At 45.6% G+C, this 21,838-nt stretch overlaps 2 protein-coding genes across 4 annotated transcripts; one reads left to right on the forward strand and one right to left on the reverse strand.

Annotated features, from left to right (window-relative positions):
* The first annotated feature begins 5,561 nt into the window (after positions 1-5,561).
* On the forward strand, positions 5,562-9,918 carry LOC119267873 (NAC domain-containing protein 74-like). Its single transcript, XM_037549308.1, has 5 exons — positions 5,562-5,903; positions 6,395-6,570; positions 7,261-7,538; positions 7,729-8,073; positions 8,735-9,918. Exons 2-5 carry the CDS (start codon positions 6,405-6,407, stop codon positions 9,389-9,391), a joined length of 1,446 nt encoding a protein of 481 aa, XP_037405205.1. The 5' UTR covers positions 5,562-5,903; positions 6,395-6,404; the 3' UTR covers positions 9,392-9,918.
* A 6,527-nt stretch (positions 9,919-16,445) lies between these two features.
* Positions 16,446-21,328, reverse strand: LOC119267874. Of its 3 annotated transcripts, none has more exons than XM_037549311.1 (5): positions 21,046-21,327; positions 19,223-19,658; positions 18,219-18,250; positions 17,190-18,136; positions 16,446-16,889 (listed from the first exon to the last, which is right to left on the reverse strand). In XM_037549311.1, exons 2-4 carry the CDS (start codon positions 19,551-19,553, stop codon positions 17,213-17,215), a joined length of 1,287 nt encoding a protein of 428 aa, XP_037405208.1. In that variant the 5' UTR covers positions 19,554-19,658; positions 21,046-21,327; the 3' UTR covers positions 16,446-16,889; positions 17,190-17,212. The 3 variants fall into 3 exon arrangements, with proteins under 3 accessions (XP_037405208.1, XP_037405207.1, XP_037405206.1); XM_037549310.1 differs by having other exon boundaries at positions 16,480-16,889; positions 18,219-18,253; positions 19,223-19,654; positions 21,046-21,328; XM_037549309.1 differs by having other exon boundaries at positions 16,480-16,889; positions 18,219-18,253; positions 21,046-21,328.
* Between the last annotated feature and the right edge of the window lie 510 nt (positions 21,329-21,838).

Below are 21,838 nucleotides of genomic sequence, written 5' to 3' on the forward strand. Positions count from 1 at the left end.
ATTAGTTTTCGTTTTTGAACATGGGACTGGGCATCCCGAATACCAACCCCTCTCATGAAAGGACAAGTGAATGAACACTTATCATAAGAATAAACTGCTTAGCATGGAAGATACTGACCGCCCGTTGTTGCTCCATGAGCGGTACGGGCACAAAAAATGCTTATTTGAATGATTAGAGGTGGCACATGCAAATTTACTTGGAACGGCAGAGTCATACCGCATATAGGTAGTTAAAGTGCAACTAATCCCCGGGTGATTTGGTAATTAATAACAACATATGCATCATTGAACTAATGTCCATTCAAAGATAATTTCAGGAAAGTTTGATGTAGGCATGGCAAGGACATGTGATTGTGGACCCCTGATACGTCTCCAACGTATCTATAATTTTTGATTGTTCCATGTTATTATAGTATCAATCTTGGATGTTTATTATGCAATTATATATCATTTTGGGACTAACCTATTAACCTATTGCTCAGTGCCAATTGTTATTTTTGGCTTTTCAGAAAATCAGTACCAAACAGTGACCAAACACTACAAACTTTTTGATGGTTTTTTCTGGACTAGAAGGGATCCTAGAAGCTTCAGGAGAAGACCTGAAGAGTCATGAGGGAGCGACAAGCCTGCCAGGTGCACCCCCAGGCTTGTGGGCCCCTAGTGGCACCTCTTGACCTAATTCCACTTCTATAAACTCCCAAATATTCCCAATACATCAGAGAGCCACCCAAAAAACTTTTTCCGCCACCGCAAGTTTCTATTCTTCGGAGATCCCATCTGGAGACCTTTTCTGGTACTCTGCCAGAGGGTGAATCAATCATGGAGGGCCTCTACGTCAACCTTACTACCCTTCCGATGATGTGTGAGTAGTTTACCATAGACCTACGGGTCCATAGCTAGTAGCTAGATGGCTTCTTATCTCTCTTTAATCTTTAATGCAATTTCTCCTCGATGTTCTTGGAGATCTATTTGATGTAATCCTTTCTTGCGGTGTGTTTCTTGGGATCTAATAAATTGTGGGTTTATGACCAGATTATTCTTGAATATTATTTGGGTCTTCTCTGAACTCTTTTATGCATGATTGTTATAGCTTTGTATTTCTCTTCGATCTGTCTGTTTGGTTTGGCCAACTAGATTGATTTATCTTGCAATGGGAGAGGTGCTTTGTGATGGGTTCGATCTTGCGTTTCTCAATCCTAGTGACAGAAAGGGACATGACACATACTTGTATCGTTGCCATTAAGGATAAAAAGATGGGGTTTATTCATATTAATTGGGTTTACTTTGTCTACATCATGTCATCTTGCTTAAGGCGTTATTCCGTTCTTTATGAACTTAATACTCTAGATGTATGTTGGATAGCGATCGATGTGTGGAGTAATAGTAGTAGATGCAGGCAGGAGTCGGTCTACTTGTCTCAGACGTGATGCCTATATACATGATCATTGCCTTGAATATCGTAATAACAATGCGCTTTTCTATCAATTGCTCAACAATAATTTGTTTACCCGCCGTATGCTATGTTCAAGAGAGAAGCCTTTAGTGAAAACCATGGCCGTCGGGTATATCTTATCATATATTAAAATCCAAAAATACCTTGCTGCAATTTATTACTTTCATTTTATTTTGTGTTTTTGTTTATCTATCTATCACTACGAGATTTAATCCTTGCAATTAACTGCCAAGGGATTGAGAACCCCTTGTTTGCGTTGGGTGCAAGTATTTGTTATTTTGTGTGTAGGTGTTGTTCACGAGGTCTTGTGTGGTTCTCCTACTGGATTGATAACCTTGATTCTTAACTGAGGGAAATACTTATCTCTATTGTACTACAACATCCTCTCCGCTTCAGGGAAATCCCAACGCAACTCACAAGTAGCAACCCCTCAAAATGCTAAGGAAATATATTAGCAAAAGCTTCAAGACTCTAATTTTTGGTTAAGTGATCAAAGATCACATTAACTCCATATGAAAGCCAATAATATTAAAAGTAGACAAGGTTTTGATCATGAGTCATTTGCTCAAGTGCTTGAAGATATTGCTCCAAAACCCTCAACCACTTTCCCACATTCCAAATTGTCCAAAACCCCAAGTCTATTCTCAGTCCCACCAAAATGCTCCCATCTGGACCCACTGAGATACTCAAGACAGTACCATAAGCCAAACCCTAGAAACTTGGTACAACCGAGATGACATTTTGTCCCACTGAAGTGCATGTGCCAAGTTCCTGTAAACAATTGATTTCACTTCAGAATCACCGAGTGAAACCAATCGTAATTACCGAGATGAGGTACTACTTAGGTCATCGCTAATCGGTCTCACCAAGTGGATCCATCCATCTCACCGAAATGTCTAACGTTTGAATCTTTTGCCCAGGTCGGTCTCACCGAGATTCCGTTCGGTGTCACCGAGTTATGCATAAAGTGTGTAATGGCTAGATCTTTGGTGATGGCTATATATACCCCACCCACACCACCTACTCTCAGTGAGAGCAACCAAGACGAAACTACACTTCACATATCCATTTTCTGCGAGAGAACCACCTACAGTTGTGTTGAGATCAAGGCATTCCACTCCAACCATTTGATCCTTGATTTCTAGCCCCCTCAAGTTGCTCTCCACTCCAATCCTTCTCCCACCACCATGCAAAATATGTGAGAGAGTGATTGAGTGTTGAGGAGACTATCTCTTGAAGAACAAGAGCAAGGAGTTCATCATCAACAACATCTATTACCTTTTCGAGAGTGGTGTCTCCTAGATTAGTTAGGTGTCACTTTGGAGCCTCCAAGCTTGGAGTTGAACCAAGGAGTTTGTAAGAGCAAGGAGATCGCCTACTTCGTGAAGATCTACCCTGAGTGAGACTAGTCCTTCATGGGCGTAAGCCATGATGGAATAGACAAGGTTGCTTCTTCGTGGACCCTTCGTGGGTGGAGCCCTCTGTACAATAACACCACCTATCGGAACCACGCCAAAAATCATTGTGTCTTCATTGCGTTTGATATCTTCGATCCACACCTTTAAGTTCATATGCAAAGCCTTACTTTTCGCTGCCCACTACTCTAGACTTGCATGTTCAGATTGCTGCTTGACTTGGGTTTGTTGCTAAAACTTGTCTGCAACTAAAATTGGGAAAATGCTAGGTTTTTATTTGTCAAGTAGTCTAATCACCCCCCTCTAGACCTACTTCGATCCTACACATAGGTTGGTTATATCTAAGGGTAAACGTGCCAAAGATCGCCTCTAAGTCTTGGAGTGTGCACCACATCTTCGGTAGATTCCTTCTTGATGCTCGTGGGCCTGTCAAACGTGGTCCACTGGTTGATAGTCCCATATGACCCATAATAATGGGAGCCGACATGGCTAGTACCACTAATCCAGGACACCATCATCATCTCAGGAAAAACGCCTAATTAGTATGCATGATACTACCTATGATACTCACATTGTGACCAACCTAATGTGTTACCGTCACATAGCGCTTCCCAATTAAAAATGACTCTACAAAGTAATAAATGAAGGTCTCACTATTGTCACACATATGGCACTACTCATTTATGGAATTAGTAGCATAGACTAATAACTTACTACTTCCTCCATCCGGGTGCATAGCCGGTACGCGTAGTTCTAAGTCATTGATTTGACTAATTAAATATTACTCCCTTCGTCCCATAATGCAAGACTAGTGTCAAAAAACGTCTTACATTATGAGACGGAGGGAATATTAAAGGAACGAGTAGCTAATGTTTGGTTCATAGGATAGGAATATTGTAGGAATAGGAACTTCATAGGAAGTGAGATGATATGCATCTCAATTCCTATAAAGAAAGAGATGTCATTTGATGCATAGGATAGGAATTTTGCTATTGAGTCTTAGGCCTCCTTTGGTTTGGAGGGATTTTGTAGGATTTTCATAGGATAGGATTTCTATAGGAAAAATTCCTTCAGAGCTCTTTGGTTTGTAGGAATGAAATCCTATTCATATGGAGGAATTCTTCCTATCCTCCACATTTCATAGGAAAATAAACATTAGCCTAGACTCAATGAAAAAAATCCTATGGTGTGAATCAAAGGGCATCTCCTTTTCTATTCCTATGCATAGGATTTGAGATGCATGTCATCTCATTTCCTACGACTTTCCTATTCCTATGATTTTTCAATCCTATGAACCAAAGGAGGCCTTAGCTAATGTTTTTTCCTCCAAAATATGAAGGATTTATTCCTATCCTACATAGGAATAGTAATCCATTCCTACAAACCAAAGGGTTTCAAAGGAAATTTCCCTTTGCAAATCCTATTCTATAGAAATCCTATGAAATTCCTACAAATCAAAGGAGGCCTAAAGGGGAAGTTTCCTCCCTTAACTTTCATTGTTAGGTAGGCGAGGAGATTCGAACCTAGGTGGCTTGAGTGAAAACAGAACCTATGTGTCACCAAAAGCATATCATTAGTGTCATATAGGGATGTAGTTTCTAAACATATATTTTTTTATTACATATTCCCATCGTTCGGAAATACTTATTGTAGAAATGGATGTATCTAGTCGTATTTTAGTTGTAGATATATTCATTTTGCGACAAATAATTTCAAGGTATATGAGAAGTTTTTGCAAGGTACAATTTTTTTCATATAGTGTCAAAAAATATGGAGACGGAGTGGATCTCGGCCCTTGCCGATGGGAGGGCTCTGTTTTTAGATTTTTTTGAGCTTTGTTAGGGTTTGTGTCCTGCTCAGGAAGGCGAGACGGCGACAACTCCCTGAAGATGAAATACAGGGCCCCCCTCCTAGCCCCTGTTCCGGTGATGCGTCTAGCATCATCGGTGGGCGCGTGGAGGTGTGTCTCCGGCGGATCTGTCTTTGGTGGATTTGTTCGGATTTGTACGTCGTTCGTCTTTGTTCATGTGTTTTCAGGTTGGACCCTTCTGATCTACACTCTTCATCCACGACGGTTGTTGTTCTGGTGCGTTGGTTCTATGGGGCCTTAACACGACGATTTCCTGACTGTCTACTACAACAACGTTTGCCCGGGTCTGGCGAGGGAGGGACAATGACAGCTGCGCGCCTTTCGGCTCACTTCAGTGCTTGTAGTCGTCGCTAGGTGGTCTATGGATCTGGATGTAATTATTGACCTAAAACTATGAGCATGCATTATACTCCGTACATCCGGACGAATGTACTACTAGTAGTCTAAAGCTACTCACCACCGTGACCAGTCGTTTTGGACGGATTGAGGCGGCAGAGTCCGGCTTCTGAGCTGTGACACTCGGTATGCGTATGCCAAGGCTTCAAACGAGTGAGCGTAGCCAGTAGCAGCACGCCACTCCGAAAGCCACGATAGCTAGACTTGGGCGACACGATAGGAGGACCAACGTGGCTGACGGGCCCACCGCCACCGCACCGGCGCCCCGAGGGAACGAATCAGCGGATCCGACGGCTTGACCGGGAGGGAGGACGCCCGCGTTAAGGAAGCCAAATTATTGGTTTAAAACCGCGTCCGCACAGAGTGGGCGCACGCCACAGGCCCGCTTCTTCTTGGCAGCTTCCTCGTGCAGTCCCTCCCTCCCTCCTCATCCTCTCACCCCACGTCTCCCCTCACGCGCCTCGCATCCCATTCCCTTTTCCAGCCCCCCTCGCTTCGTCTGCGTCTGCGTCTGCGTCTGAGACACAGCACCACGCCGCGGCCGCCCCACCCACCCGCCAGCCAGCCAGCCCTCACAAAGACTTGACCGGTTCCTGCGACCGCCTCGGCCTCTTCGCCTCCACCGCCTCTTCCGCGATCCCCTTCCGCCCGCCGTCTTCCGTCCGCAGCCCCAGCTCCGGCTTCCCCCTGCTGGTTACCGCTCTCCCCTCCGATCGATCGGTCGGGGCTACGTCCCGGCGCCGGCGCGGCTCTGCTCTCCGCACCACAGGTGAGGGAACTCCTTCCTCGGCGACCACTTCCCGATCCATTCCGTTTCGCGTGAGAAGAGGCGCCTTCCTCGGTGCCGGCGCTTTTGCCGCGGTTGCCGGCAGAGCTCTCGTTGGTTTAGGGCTCGAGGTTCTGGTGCTCCTGGATTTAGGCCTTTGGGGACAGGGAGGAGAGATTTTTTTTTTTTTGGCCGGAGCTCCTCTCCTCGAGTCCCGATTTTGGCGCATGCGGAGCGCGATTCGGGGCCCCTTCCGCCGAAACCTCGGCCCGTTGGCACGAACGACCACATAGCGGGGATTCGAGTTGCACCATAGTGCGTGGGGAACTGGGGCTCATTGCCGTCTCATTGCAGTACTAATGGCCCCCCTTTTGGTCGTGTGGAGTAAGGGGAGAGAGGGGGTGCTGTAAGATTACTTGAAGTGATTCTAATTACTCTCTATAGTTTCAGAATCACAGTACTAATCGTATTTGTGTTTTGTTATTCTTGCCCAGATCATATACAATGGAAACTCTACGTGACATGGCTCTGCCACCAGGATTTGGATTCCATCCCAAGGACACTGAACTCGTTGCTCACTATCTGAAAAAGAAAATACTCGGTCAGAAAATCGAATATGACATTATACCAGAGGTGGATATATACAAGCATGAACCATGGGATTTACCTGGTAAGTTGAAGATGCTTGTATATGGTTGCCTGTGATTATTCTGGTTCATAGTAAAATGCAGTATGGAGGAGAAAAATGTTTAGTTTCTGCTCCTATATTTGTACTTTGTTCTTTTCCACAAATTGAGCCTTCTCGTGTCACATAATGTAATTATTGGTAATGATATCATAACTAGACATTTGGTAGGAGTGACTAAAGAACGTGGCATATACCCTTGTTTAACCAGTGATGATAGGGCACGTACAATGGTGCTATCTTAGCAGTGCCACTTAGTATAAATGTTGAGGCGGAGGAGAGAGAAATCATAAGAAAAGGCTTGTCTTCTCTTATTTAAGAAATTATCTCTTAGAACATGTCTCACTACGTTCTTAGGAATAACTAGTTATTGAAGATAAGGCTAAGAGATGACCCATTGTAGACATGCTTTTATTGTCATTTCTAAATTACATACAGGACTTAAGATAAGACTGTCTTATCAACCACTGTGCATGCCCTTAGTAGTTAATCTTAATAAGCTTTATAATTTTAACAGTTGATCGCTAATGGTGTATTTTCTTTGTCAGTACTCATCCTTTGGCAATATAGAGGATTTACTTTCTGTTTTTAGTATCCGATGCATTCTAGATTTTATCTGCCGTGTTCTTCAAATCCTCATCGTACCTAATCCTCTGATGATACTTCATGTTACAGCAAAGTGCAATGTTCCAACCCAGGATAACAAGTGGCATTTCTTTGCTGCTCGAGACAGAAAGTATCCTAATGGTGCTCGGTCAAATAGGGCAACGGTTGCTGGGTATTGGAAGTCTACTGGAAAAGACCGGGCCATTAAGGTGGATAAGCGGACCATAGGAACAAAGAAAACTTTAGTTTTTCATGAAGGTCGGCCTCCCACTGGAAAACGTACTGAGTGGATTATGCATGAATACTACATAGATGAGAATGAATGTCAAGCCTGCCCTGATATGAAGGTATTGTACCAACAATTGAGGTTTCAAAACATTAGTATATTAAGAAACAGCATGAGAGAGCTAGATGCATTTCGTTGCATCTTTTACATGTTATGTTACATTACTTGATGTGCATTTCACATGTTAGATGCCTTAAAAAAAGGCACAAACTTGAAATCTAGTGTGCTAATGTTATTTCTTTCTTCTTCAGGATGCCTTTGTTCTATGTAAAGTTACTAAAAGAATTGACTGGACATCAGAGAATGGTAACGAGGTGGGCAATAATAACCCTCAGCCACAACAAGCAAATGTTGCTGCTATTTTAGCTGTCAGTGTTGAACAACCAGATACTGCTGCATCATCAATTATTGGTGATGAACTTCCAAGTGATGCTGCTACGGTAGCTATCCCTGCTCACACAACTCCAGATGGGAATGATGACCTTAAAGAATGGCTGGAAGAACTGCTTGATACCTCCTTTGATCCTTCTGCTAACACTGCAGTGGATTCTGTTTCTGCTCAACTGTCTCCGGATGAACAAAATGCTGAATCATCGGTATGTTATCGCTCACAGCAGTGCTTAGTATTTAAACAATTCAACCAATAGTTCCCTTGTAAGGAAAAATGCTTATGCATAGGCAAGAAATTATTAGGTAGATTTTGCAAGCCAAGAAGCTTCTTCATAATAATTTTGATCTCATGCATGTGCTAGTTGCTTGGTGGTAGTTGATAGAGCTAACTAGGTATGCATAAATCACTCACGCCAGAAAATACTGTAGAACTTTGCTGATATGTGGATACCATAGACAACAGTGCACTAAAAATGAGTTTATTTATGCACAGAAAAACAAAATCTAAATTGCAGTGCTATTAATTATTTCCAAGAAACTCTGAATTGTCCAATGCAATCTTAAATAAAGTTGAAACTAGCCAGAGTTATTAGTTATTACAACTTGTTCTGGACCTGGTGTTAGTAGCTTGTCAATTCCTTAAACTAGCTTATGTGCTAGTGCTACTCCTTTGTCCTGTCTCTTTGCTGCTGAATTTGTGTGTACCTCAGGATTATGGGCTCATCCTCTTAAAATATTAATTTTTAAGTTATGAGCGTATCATAGTGCAAATTATGAGCAATCTTCTCCTTTCTGCTGGGCATGGTACTATATTTTTTAGTTCCTGCACGCTTACTCATTGCATTTATTTTCCCTGCTGAATTACAGAACATTGGTGCTATGGCTCCGAAGGTGGAACTGGACTATGCCAGTCCTAACCAGACTGTGGTAGACGATACAGACTTCCTGTTGCCAGATGATATTCACTCCATGTTGTATCCTGGTAGTGATGACTTCACTTCATGGCAGCAAACATACTTTACGGCGGCGGATCCCTTCAGTCTGTCAAACAACTTCATGGAGGAATTTCAGATGAAAGAGCTACAGTTACCTCTGGAAAATAATGGGCCTAATCTGTATGAACCTGCTGATACTGGAATTGTAGTGCGAACACGTCATGGGGGAACATCTGCAGCCAGCGCTCCACCATACAAGGCTCGACTTCAGCAAAGTCTTGGCAGGATGGTTACGAGCAGCTCTGAATCCATCAACCAGACTATCAAGTTCGTTGACAACAACGGTCATCTTGATCTCATGACTAATGTGAAACACCAGAAGAAACATGTGCGTGATATTACTTCTGCCAGGCAGTCTGATGCAAAGAAGTGTGGAGGTCACAACAACCAAGGATTTCTCAGGGGCATCCAAAGGGCATTTAGAGGCTGTTCAGCAACAGGACTGAATATACTCGTTGCTCTTTGCATGGTTGGAGTTGCTGCAGCAATACTGCACCATGGACGTCACCGTGGTGGGATCAGTTTGTAGTAGAGGGGGATCAGAAGCGTGCCTAGTTTTAGCTGTACAAATCTGTAGCATCTACGCACTGTGATCTTGATCTTGACAGTAGGCACTGTGATTGAAGTGGACGAGCGATTGAGCATGTGGCTGGGATCCTTGCCTTCTGGAGGTACTTGGTCGTTAGTCGTTACACGTAATGTGTGCTCTGGTGCAGGACATTGATTCCCTTATATCTGGTTTCTTCATGGTGTTTGTACATATGAAGCTCTTGCTTTTTGATCAGTCTGGCTAGGTACTATGGTGATGGATGAGTGCCAAACAGAAAAGAACAAAAACATAGGGAATAATAGCTGTGATAAGTTCTCTCTTACTGCATGCTAGATTTGTAACTCTGAACCATAGTTAACAGCTTGTAGTAGGGTCATCTTTTTCATTCGAGTTGAACCAAGGGTACTTATGTAAATTAGCGAGTAATAATCATCATCTCACTATGGATTACAGCATTATTGGATTACAGTATTGCTGTCATTTGAAGCGATGACCTGTTTGCTTGAGTACTACTGTCATTTGAAGCGATGACCTGTTTGCTTGCTGACATTCGCCGCCTCGGCAGTCACGCTTTGACGCATGACAGCTAAAACAATGAAAATTCGCAGGGCACGCACCAGCACATCTGTCTATTGATTTGCCCTGTGATTCGGGCACTTGTTTTGACGGAACTTGCTTGAAAAGGAGAAAAAATCTCAACCCTGTCAATATGGCTACTTGTTTTGACGGAAATTGCTTGAAAAGGAGAAGAATTCTCAACCCTGTCAATATGGCACAATATACGTACATCAACCGTTCTTGTGCATCACTATTCCTGTGTTAGGTTTCATCTTCTCATCTTGTTTAATTCCCTCTTTACTCTTAAACCGGTTCTTTTCAATCCTTCTTTCTTAAACCGATTCTTCTTTTCAATCATGTCTCATCCATTGATATTGTTTACCTTCTTACTCTGTACACCCGTTCCGGTGTCACCTTTCCCTACTCCTTTTCGCGTCATCTGACTTCTTCCTTTCAATCCTTTGATCATGTTGTTTCTCAATTGATTTAATGTCCGTCCAATTTATCTTCCTCTTCCTGATCTTAATTGATCAGTTACTGTGTTGTCCTATCGTAATTTCGTGCCATCCTTCTTTCCATCATAAATTCATGCACTCTTAAACGATGCAACGGCCGCTACACGCCGCCTTGAGTCCTCGATGTCACCGTAGTTACGAGGAAAAAAACTCAACATTGCACTATCCAGATCTAAACGCCTATCAACAACTCATGATACCAATTGACAAGATCTGAAGAACTAAAGGCTCGGGACCGCTGGTTTACGGCGATTATGGCGTCTAGACTTTTGTGGCGATGATGATGGTGGGAGCGATGTCAGCGACGCGACAGTGGTTGCGGTAGTCGGCTCTTGTCCGACGTCTCCATTCTTCGTTTTGTTTGTGGCTATGGAGTCGACATTGCGGCAGCGGGCCTTGTGGTGTACGATAACTGTCTGTAGGTGGCCCACTGGGCGATCTTCCGTGGCACCAACTGTGCCTGGTTTTGTCCTTTAGAGTTCTCCGTCAGTGTCAGAGTGTGTGGCCGCCGGTGGCTGAGTTTTGCCGCAGATCTTCATACAGGTCCACGTGTCTGCTACGGTGTGGGTCGAGTCGAAGATCGCCTACGGCAAAGTCGGAGTGGTTTGCTCATAGTTTATGGATGATGATGATTCCTCTAGGGAAGGAGCGATGACGATGATGCATGTGTGTTGTCTCAACAAGGTCCTCTTTGAATTGGTGTGCAAAAAATATAAACATCCACAATATTAAACGAAGAATATATAGAAATTCATTTCATATTATGGATTTTGATATATTTCTCTACAAATTTGGTCAAACTTGATAGGTTTGAGTTTTCAAAAAGTAATAAATATTATATTTAGGCGTTGCAAAGCGCGTCCAACCCTTCTAGTAGATATACTATGCTCCCTAATTTTGGAGCTCTCTCCTTTAATTAAAGTTTCAATATCTGGTTTGGTTCATGATTTTGACTTGGTCAATGATTTTATCAATTGAGGTGTTCAATTTGAATCGTGTTCAACGATTTTGATTGAGGTTATTTTGAATTTAATCCATGATTTTCATTCAATTGAGGTGTTTAATTTTGGATGTTTTATAATTTTGACTGGGTCAGCGATTTCAATTGAGGTGTTCAAATTTTGGATCTGTTTCACGATTTTAACTCGGTCAACGATTTCGATTTTGGTTATTTTAAATTTGTTTCATGATTTTCATTGAATTGAGATGTTTAATTTTTTGTTGGGGCGACGATTTCCATTGAGATGTCCAATTTTGAAGTTGAACGGGTCAATGATTTCTCTCAAATCAATCAGAAACAACCAGCATATAAAAAAAACGTCAACAACCGTCCTATTAAAGCACATAGTCATGCACACCCTTCCATCACCTAGCAAAAGGAATCATCAACATGCAACATTATAGCACGAATATAGCATTTCGTCGTGAGTGCAGGAAACTTTCTCACATACTCCATCCGTTCCACAATATATGCCTTCCATTTATCGAAATATAGATGTATTTAGACATGTTTTAGTATATCGGTACATTTATTTTTGGACAAATGAAAGTCAAGTATTTTAGGAGTACATGTCAGTTAATTAGCACATAATCACACCTTTTGAAAGGGACTTGGAAAACACCACATTATAAAGAAAAATAGTCCATCATCTTCTCACGTATCAAACCCAATATTTTTTTATGAAAACGGCGCAGCAAGTGCGTACAACTCTTCTAGTGGTTATATTATTGTTTTTTGAAAGATCCAGGGATTCCTGGCTTTGCATTGATTTAGCAGAGAGCAATTGGGAAACAAAACATGGGATGGGTGACCCATAGGTCAAGGATTAAAGAGAAGAGAAAACAGAGAGAAAGGGGAAAAAACAGGAGCTCCAAGTTACATATCTCCCAACATATCCCCGAATGTAGTCATATTATTGTTGAGGTGAATGGCTTGTTGGAGAATAGGGTATTTGATCCGGTTAAGATATCTCGTGAACAAAATAGGGTAGTGGTCATATTATTGTTGAGGTGAATGACTTGTTGGAGAATAGGGTGTTTGTTTCGGTTAAGCTATCTCGTGAACAAAATAAAGCGGCACATTGCTTAGCGAACAATTGTCGGATAGCACTGTGGCTTAACCAATCACCCTTTGTTGCCTACGAAGCACCGATACGGCCAGAACTGGTGTATCTGCATTGCACGCCGCCGATACTCCGATACGCAGGATACGGCTTTGATACGCGTATCCCAAGTGTATCCCGGTTTTTTATTAAAAAATAAAATAAACCCGATACGCACTGTGGAGACGGCGCGATACGGGCAGGACACGGCAAGGACGTCGCCGGCGCCGAGCTCAATAAGATGCCCACGAGCGGGGGACTGAGGAGCGCGCCGCCGCCGCTGCCTGAAGTGGTTCGCCGCCGGGAATCGCGTTGACTCGCCACGCCGCCGCCTCGACTGACTTGACTGGAGTATTCTCCGCCGCCGTCGCAAGAGCTGCTTACTGTGTGCTTGGCTGACTGCTTTCTGTGTGCTTGGCTGATTCCCCTGAGCCCCGAGTGACGTGTGCTTGGATAAGTTGCATGTCAATATCTCTATCGAGAACTCCAATCATTACTGTGCTGCCCGTTTAGAAACAAACCCACTCTCAGGGCATACTTGTAGTATAGAACAACAATGCAACTTTGGATCCCTATGTGTAGGCGTGTAACTAGTGATTTTAGAAATTTAGCCCGAGATGTGTTTTGGTCCTATCTCACACATTCTATTATGTTTATTTTTATTACATGTCATTTTATTAATTATTTATATATACTAACGGTATCGCCGTATTGATGTTTTCAGAAATTGCCGTATACCATATCGCCGTACCCGTTTCGTCGTATCGGTGCTTCATAGTTTATTGCTGAACTTCTCATGAACGATTGTATCGTCGTATCGGTGCTTAAGAATTTGGTTCCCCTCGCGTCGCTCCCGCGAGCAACCGAGGGGACTCACCCGTCGCAGGCCTCTAGGCCTCCTCCTCCCCCTCCTTCCCCTCGCCGTCGCCGGTCTGCGCCGCCGGGCAAAGCCCGGTAGGTGCTGGCGGCGGCGGGGCCTCGTCTCTCCCTGGCGCGGCGGAGATCGGCGCGGGCCGGCGTCCCTGCATGGAGGCGCGCTGCTGGACCGGGGCGGCGTGACATCTAGGCGGCTCGGCGGCGCCCTGGGCTTCCTTGGCTGCGGGGTGGGTTCTGCTCCTGGTGTGGGAGGGCCGGCGGTGTTCTGTGGCGGCGGGGTGTGCTCGGGGTGGTGGTGAGGGGTGGCCAGATCCGATCTGGAATGGCTTCTCCTCCGGCTGCTGTCGCGGGCGGCACGGGCTGTGGCGGCTCGGGCCGGCCGCCTTCGGTGGCTGCGTGTGCTGGTGGTGGTCCGGTGTGGTGGTTGGGCTGGTTCGGCGGATTCGTCCTGGCCCCCGGCGGGGTCAGCTGGTGGTTGCGGCGGCCAGCCGTGCTGGTGGTTGTGCGTGCCCGGTGTCTCTCATGCTCCGAGCTCGCCGGGCGGCGCGGGTTGGGCAGGGGCCTGGCGTGGCTCCTGTCCCGGCCGTGGGTGGCTCCACGGCGGCTTGGCAGGTCAACTGCGGCGGCGGCTGGCATGTTCCGGCGTCGGTTCGTCCGTGGCAGTCTTGTGTCGGCCTTCGCTTCCTCTCTTCATCGTCCGGCCGTTACTTCGTCGAAGGATTGTCCATCTCCCAGCTGCGGTCCATCGCTCGTCTCACGACCGGTGCGGCAGGACCGACTTCGTCTCGCGCACGGTGTAGCAGGACCGAACTCGTCTCACGCACGGTGCAGCAGGACTGAGCTCGTCTCGCACATGGTGCCGCAAGACAGAGCTCGTCTCGAGCCCGGTGCTGCAAGACGGGTCGATGGAGGCCAATTTGGCCGGTCTTTTGGGTCTCGGCGCTGGGGGCTGCCCAGCTCGTCTCTTTGGTTGGGGTAGCGGCGGATCCCGGGTGAGGTGGTGTCAAGGTTTTGGATGCCGGGACGGCGGTCCTGGTGGTGGTAGCGCGGTGCTCATGGGCAGAGCCCGTGGCTTGGTGCTGCCCGGTGGCCATGGCCGTGTGGGCAGCGTGGTAGCTGGGGTGTGGCGTTCGTGGCAGTGAGTGTTGGCCGGATGAAAACTTGTTCTATCTTCGGACGGACCGGCGACGGCGAAGCTCGTTCCCTTCTTGAAGGCGTCGTCGCGGTTCTCACTGCCCGTCGTGATGCTCCAGGGGAAACTTTGATCCTCGGACCGGGCGGTGGCGGCACTCTTGTGTCGTTTCCTTTCTGAAGGCGCCGCTTTGGAGCCCACGGTTCGTCATATGCGGCTTCATTTCTTCGCGGTGGCGTGTTCCCGGTTGAGCCCCCAGTTGCTCTTGTAGTGCTAGGGGTGTGTTGCTGCGATCAGCGCCTATGTATCCTGCCTTGCATGTATTGTAGTGTGGCGTGTGTTTGTACTGGGATGTTGTTGATCATTGCTTTATATATAAAGCGGGGCGAAAGCCTTTTTCGGTATCGGTGCTTAATAGTTTGTTGCTGAAGTTCTCATGAACGATTATAACCCTGTGAAGGTGAGATGATTTTCGGTAAACAGTGACACTCGGGCAAGGCACGAAGGAGTACGAAGTGATCGGCGGCCAGTATTTTCAAACTAAACGAAGTGGAAGCAGTACGGAGTGATTGGCGTCATTGGATCAATGATCGGCGGCCGGAATTTCATACTCTACTAAAAAGTGGTAAGTAGAGTTAACTGAAATTGGAGGGGTGTTTGATTCTTCAGATTTTTGGTGCCTGACATAACATCCTCTTCCGGTTTCCCAATTCTGCAGGGAAAATGCTTATGTTTGCCCGACTGATTTTGAGAGCAATTAAGCCGCGTCCTGCGCGTGACACGCGTCACAGTGGGGCCGGCCACCGCTTCCCTTTCTTCCTTATTTCCCGGTGAGCGGAAGGGAACCACAGATTTCGTGCGCGTTGACTCTTATCTCTCCTTCTACTCCTGATGAATCTCGCCGGCAATTTCTTCTCTCCTCCAAATTCGGCGAGAGGCCGAGAAGCTGCATCGCAATACAGCATCCATGGCCAAGTTGGTGCTACGGTGCTGCAACGCAGCAGTCCATCCATGGCGCAGCTCGTCGGTGATGATGCTGCAACGCAGCAACCATGGAGCTGCTCGCCGGCGACGGCGCTGCAATGCGGCAATCCATGGCGCTACTCGCCAGAGACGGTGCTGCAACGCAGCAACCATGGAGCTGCTCGTCGGCGACAGCGCTACTTGCCGGAGACGGTGCTGCAACGCAGCAACCATGGAGCATTGGAGCTGCTCGCCGGCGACGGCACTGCAATGCAGCAACCATGGAGCTGCTCGCCAGGACGGTGCTGCAACGCAGCAACCCATGGAGCTGCTCGCCAGTGACGGTGCTGCAATGCATCAACCATGGCGCTGCTCGCCGGTGACGGTGCTTCAACGGAGCAACCATGGCGCTCATCGCCAGCGACGGTGCTGCAACGCAGCATCCATGGCGCTGCTCGCCGGACTGTCTTTCAATGGCACATCATGCCTGGTGCTGCTCGCCAGCGACGAACTACCCCACGGATGGAAGCGATGATAGGAATCGAGCGGCTCCAACCCATCCTTGTGGAACAAATCCGACGGCTGGCTAGGCGGCTTAAAATTTGATAAAATCAGCCGCCTGATTTGTAGCAGCGGCCATTCTGCAGCGTCTGCCAATCCGTTGAAGAGAAGAAAAAAGGATACGAAGCTGCTGAAGACGAACAATATAAAAAGAAAAAGGGAGAACACTTCTGTCCTGTTCTGGACGAAGAGAGTCTGCCAATCCGTTGAAGAGAAGAAAAAAGGATACGAAGCTGCTGAAGACGAACAATATAAAAAGAAAAAGGGAGAACACTTCTGTCCTGTTCTGGACGAAGAGAAAGACATCATATTTCTTCTAAACATAATCCCCATAAAACCATCGACGCCCTCGGTGATGCATTTTAATCAAACAAATAGCATCAGCTATGTACGGTAGTTCCCAAATTATGTATCAGATCAAACAAATCGCCGGCGCGCATAACCAATAATACGAATAAGAAAAACTGCAAACATAACAATCTACCATGCTGGACCCTACCTTCAGCCTGAAGGTCATCCCCTTCTCTGTTAGGTTACTTGCTAATAAGCTGCGACGGGGTCTGCAAGAACCCTCAGTTGCATAGTATAGAAACTGTTATTATTCTTCTATCCTGGAAACCGATGACGGCACTCAGAATTCCCAACTCTGAACATGACGAGTGGGAGGAACTTCTAGTACGATGGTTGCCCGACAGCAAATATCTTTCACATCATTGACTACAAAACCCACATGATTTGCTTGGGAGTTCACTTCCTCTTCAAGACCCCTCCTGCAAGCAGAGAAAAAACGGGACCATATAAGTATGTTTTCCATGCTGTATTCACTACAATCGACAACGGTACAAGAAATTTGCCATCACAATACAAGTTAGGGTCTAAATAGCTAGGTTTGTCAAAAAAAATATGGGTTCAAGATTCGGGGAGAATCTGAGGGATGTCCGGTTCTCAAGATTCTGGGAGAATCGGCCAAAAGAACTGGGCCATATCCTTGAGAGGCGAAGTAACAGAACTACATAGTTAATTGCCACCAGAACTGAATTACCAGAACACAAGAATGGGAAGCTGCTCACCTGTTTGATGACTGAGTACTATGCTATTCTCTCCAGTGCCTCGCCCAGAAGCCCTTCTTCCTTGTTGACTCGCTCTCTGAAACTAACCGGGGTGACCGGGAGCCAATTGAGAAATGCCTCCTCAAAAATGGCCGACTGAACGAGTCCTTCATGCTAATACTTGTGCCTAATCTGGGAACTCTCTTACTTTTCTTTTGATGCTTAGAGCTCCCATCTAGATCACCGTCGAGTATCACATTTGTAGGCATCTTATTCTTTATCTTTGATTCCAGCTTACCGAATAGCTTCACAGTACATTGTTCACCGTGGGTGCATACGGGACAAGGAGGATCATATTTCTCAGCTTCTGCAGTTAAGCTATCCAGGCAGTCAGCATGGTAAACATGGCCGCACAATAAAACAGCGACAACACCCAGATCCTGGGCATTCCACGATGACCTTTCCTTTAGTAGCTTTAAACATAGTTTGCACACCTCTTGGTCAGGGGAGACGGTAGTATGATTTGAAGCATTTGATCGAGTCATTTTACTTGAAACGGAACCTAAGAGCTCACTATCAATTGACCATCTCTCTCTTTGGGATGATGCAACCATTTCAGAAAATGTTCGCATTGACCAACCATCAGATGACTCTCCATGTGATCCTGCTACAGATAAATCATTGCTGCAGACTGAGAGCATGGAAGAGGAAGGCCTTCCTTCAGGGGAGTTGCTCTCATTGAGAGACCTGAGAGATGGAATCTTGCTGTCTGAGACCTGTCTATATAGTTGATATCCTGGTGAGCGACGTGCTTTCCTCATTGAGTCTGTATCCATCCCTAGAGAATGCCCCCTAGAGGATGAAGGATCTGCTCTGGATACTACAGGTGGTGTTGAAGGGACAGAGGTTGATGCCTTCGTATCTGAAGCAACACTTACCATGTCCAGTGATTTCCTGCAAAGCTTTGCCTACAAAAGAATAGAGCTGTTAGAAATAAATTGTATCAATCTTACGATTGCATATAACATAAAAGTAGCAGCTACTGTATACCTCGGGGGAGGAGTTACTTGCAGTGGGTCTATCTGCTGAGAAAAGAAAGAGGTCAGCAAAAAATGATCAAGTAAATAAATAGTGAGGCGTGAAAACATAGTGATGTCGAACCATGTCCAGTGAAAAGGAATAATTGGATAAATGCAGTCACAATGCCATATAGTTTGAAGAATGTCACTTTAATTGATCTGCCCACAGCAATGGTTTTATTCTCTAGACTAGAATGCTATACAACTCAATATACACCCAGATAACATGGTTCATGGCTAGCATTTAAAGCCATATTTTTGCACGGATACTTTTGCTCCCTCCTGAGCCAGGCTGAAAGCTGGTTCGACCACCAACTACTGTGGGCATTGCCAATGTTGTAGTCTAATATGCGGGCTGCTCAAACCCTATATGCCGCAAGACGATGTTATGGCTGTGTTGCTGTCAAAACCTTGTGTGTCATCTGGAGGCATTGACTCAGTGTTAGATGGTTTCCCTAAATGATGATGTTGTTTTCCTGCTAGCTGTTGAACAGAACAATGTGTCAGTGAGCGGGTCTTCTAATCCTGGCAGCAGCTATGGCGATGGTGACCTGAGCCCCCTGGTTGAATCCTTGACGCCACACCACAACGTGCCAGCATAGACGATGACCCAATTCACCCTTTTCTATTGGTTTCATGGAGCCAGATCACAGTGATGGTGATTGAGTATATTCACTATATATGGGGGCATTTTTAGTAAACTGTCATCTTAGTGTGGTAGCTTTGCACGGCAAAAGGGATGGTGGTTGCAATGGCATATTTGGACTAGTAGTGACAACAACATTGTCCCAAGTAATTCTTTTTGTACCAAAGAATGACTAGTGTTGTCCTATAAGATAAATCATGTCCATCTGGTTAGACTTATTTGATTACGAAGAACATCACTGTTACATCCCACATCCCAGCATGTCTACAGAATGCACAATAGCATACAAGAATTAAAACATGCCGCATATCATGAACTGAATTATTTACCTCTAGGATCAGATTGTGCAACTTTAGATGTTTCCATCTTCTTTTCTGTTTTCTGCCACTTGACCTTGTGGAACAGTTCAGATGGGCTACCTCCATTAGAAAAGCCTTCAGTTGGCGCAATGGAACCACTCTTCGTTTCAGGCCTAATGCTTCCACTACTATGGTTGGACAAAAATGTGGGGATTTCCATTATGTCTTCTATATGTGTTCTGTTATCCCATCGGAAGCTCCATGATGGGGAGTGTCTTACATTCCTGTAAGCTGACACTTCAACTGGAATGATACATGGCTGAGGCCTCTGCTTTGCAGCTATACAGCAATTAGCTCCCATGTCGGCCGAGCAAAAGAAATCTATATGATGCTGATTTGATCACCCAAACTCAAAATGCTGAGAACCCATCCATGTGATGCAAATTCATGAGCTTGCTCTACCTAGCTGACATAAAAAGAGTACAACAATAAGGATTGCCTTCAATCAAGACATGAAAAATACATGAGTAAAACTACTATCTAGCTTAGACAGCTAGGGGTACAAATCAAAATAAGAAAGCAAACCCAACAAGGAATCTATGGAGCTTCTACAGCAAGCTATTCTCAAGAAAAAAGTACACTTTGAAAGTACTGAACTTCAATAAATCTAAATTCTTGCATTTCATATGTTAGCGTCGATACCTAACATGGACCTACAAAAGCAGTATAAAAAGGAGGCATGGTCACCTATGTGTGGCAAATGGGAGAAGTGAGGGCATGAAAGTCCAAAGAAGAATCATATTTTAATATGAAGTCCACATACTTGATAGTACGATCAGACAGGGTTCATTGATTCAAATTAGGGTAAAACTTAACCTTACAAAAATTAAAAAGTGAAATTAATCACTTATTTTCTTATTTAATTTTGCATAGTCTAGGCAATGTATAAATCATGGGATTAATTTAAGGTAAGGACAGAGTGAAGATTAGCAGCATGCATTCCACACATAAGTATCCCCTGATGGCATTTCTAACAAATTCTCCAAGAAGCTGAACATCAACATCCATAAAGCAACCACTTAACATACTCAATAAAAAAATTAAAGGGGAATACAAAAGGATGCTTGCGTATAATTGAAGGCACAAAGCAGGGAAGCCAGCTAACCGCAGTGGGTGAAAGAAACTATATGTGATAATGTGAAGGGAGAAAGCCGCCGTTAGGTGGACCAGTATCCAAGACATTCCAATACTAAAAGACACTCAAGGGGCACTGATTCCTCTCCCCACACAACACACTAGCTAGGCGTATATCACATTTATTCCCATGTCAATTTCAGACCACAGGGCCGAATGACAAATAAGTAAATAATATCTTAAACACAGAATCGCATGAAAGCAACATAACAAAGAAAAACGGCGTATGATTGTGTGACTCAAGCGCGAGATTATACGAAAGTAGGTTGCTAGGCGCAGTTCATCACATCGAGATGGCTTTGAATCCAGATTTCTTTTCCAGCGGGAAACAGTGCTGTAAAATTTTAACTATCACGACTAGTACATCATGAAGTAAAAGGATAGCCAGTAATCAAACAGTAAATCCAGCAGGCGAAATCGCGAACAGGGGAACATCAGGTCAGGCCTACATCCCACAATCACAATTCATAATATCACTGATAAGATTACCAAAAAGAAAGAACAGACTTTCGGAAAAGAATAAAAACTAGCGGCGGTGGGGACCCGCGCAATTCATCGGAAACTGGCCGCACGACTACCAACACTTCACCAAACCACCGAAATTCTCCGAGTTTACCCCACCTACCGCACCAAGCAGTCCCACAATTCGCGGAAATTACCTCGAATCACGCGAGTAGGTAGCCCCGATCAGGGAGTGGCGGCGTCCAGGCACTTGCCCCACAGCACCACCGTCGCGGGGGATCCCGGCGGTCTAGCACCGGGTCTGGATCTGGCAGGTGAGAAGGACCGACAGCGGCGCAACGGACGCGCGCCGGGCTGGGCTGCGGCTCCGCTCCGCTAGGGCTGGGGCTGTCCCCGGGAGAAGCGGCGAGCGGAGGAGAGGGAAGCGAAGGAGAGAGAGAGGGAGAGAGGTGGGGAGGGGAGTGTGGTGTGGGTATAAAAACTGGTAGGAATGGGTCTCCGCTCCGCGCTGCGGAGTATTGCTCCGGCCACACCGGTGGACACCAGGGCCGCAGTCGTGACGCTTCCGAGTGCGAGTGCCGGACCACGTGGCTCGCCGCGTGTCACAGGATGTGAGGGGCCACTTGCATTGACCCTCTTGGCTGTTCGGCTGCAACAGGTGTTGCCCGCGACTTCACTGGCTTGTGGGCCATCTGTAGGGATGCCAAAAGTCAGTGCCGTTTTGTTTTCCTGTGTGCCAAATGAGGTGGTGTTTGGTTCTCTAGTCTTAGGACTTTTTCTAGTCCCAACTAAAAAGTCTCTAGTCTCTGAAAAGTCCCTTCCTGTTTGTTTCCAGAGACTAAAAAGTCTCTAGTCCCTTCCTGGAGGTTATTAAATGACCATGTTGCCCCTAGTATATAGAAAAATAACAATCAAATAACACCATGGAGTGACGGGCCAATGGGTGCATGGAAGGGCATTGTTGGAAAAGTCTCAAAAAGACTCTCCTTA

This window comes from Triticum dicoccoides, chromosome 3A (genome assembly GCF_002162155.2).
Source record: "Triticum dicoccoides isolate Atlit2015 ecotype Zavitan chromosome 3A, WEW_v2.0, whole genome shotgun sequence".
Taxonomy (NCBI): Eukaryota; Viridiplantae; Streptophyta; class Magnoliopsida; order Poales; family Poaceae; genus Triticum; species Triticum dicoccoides.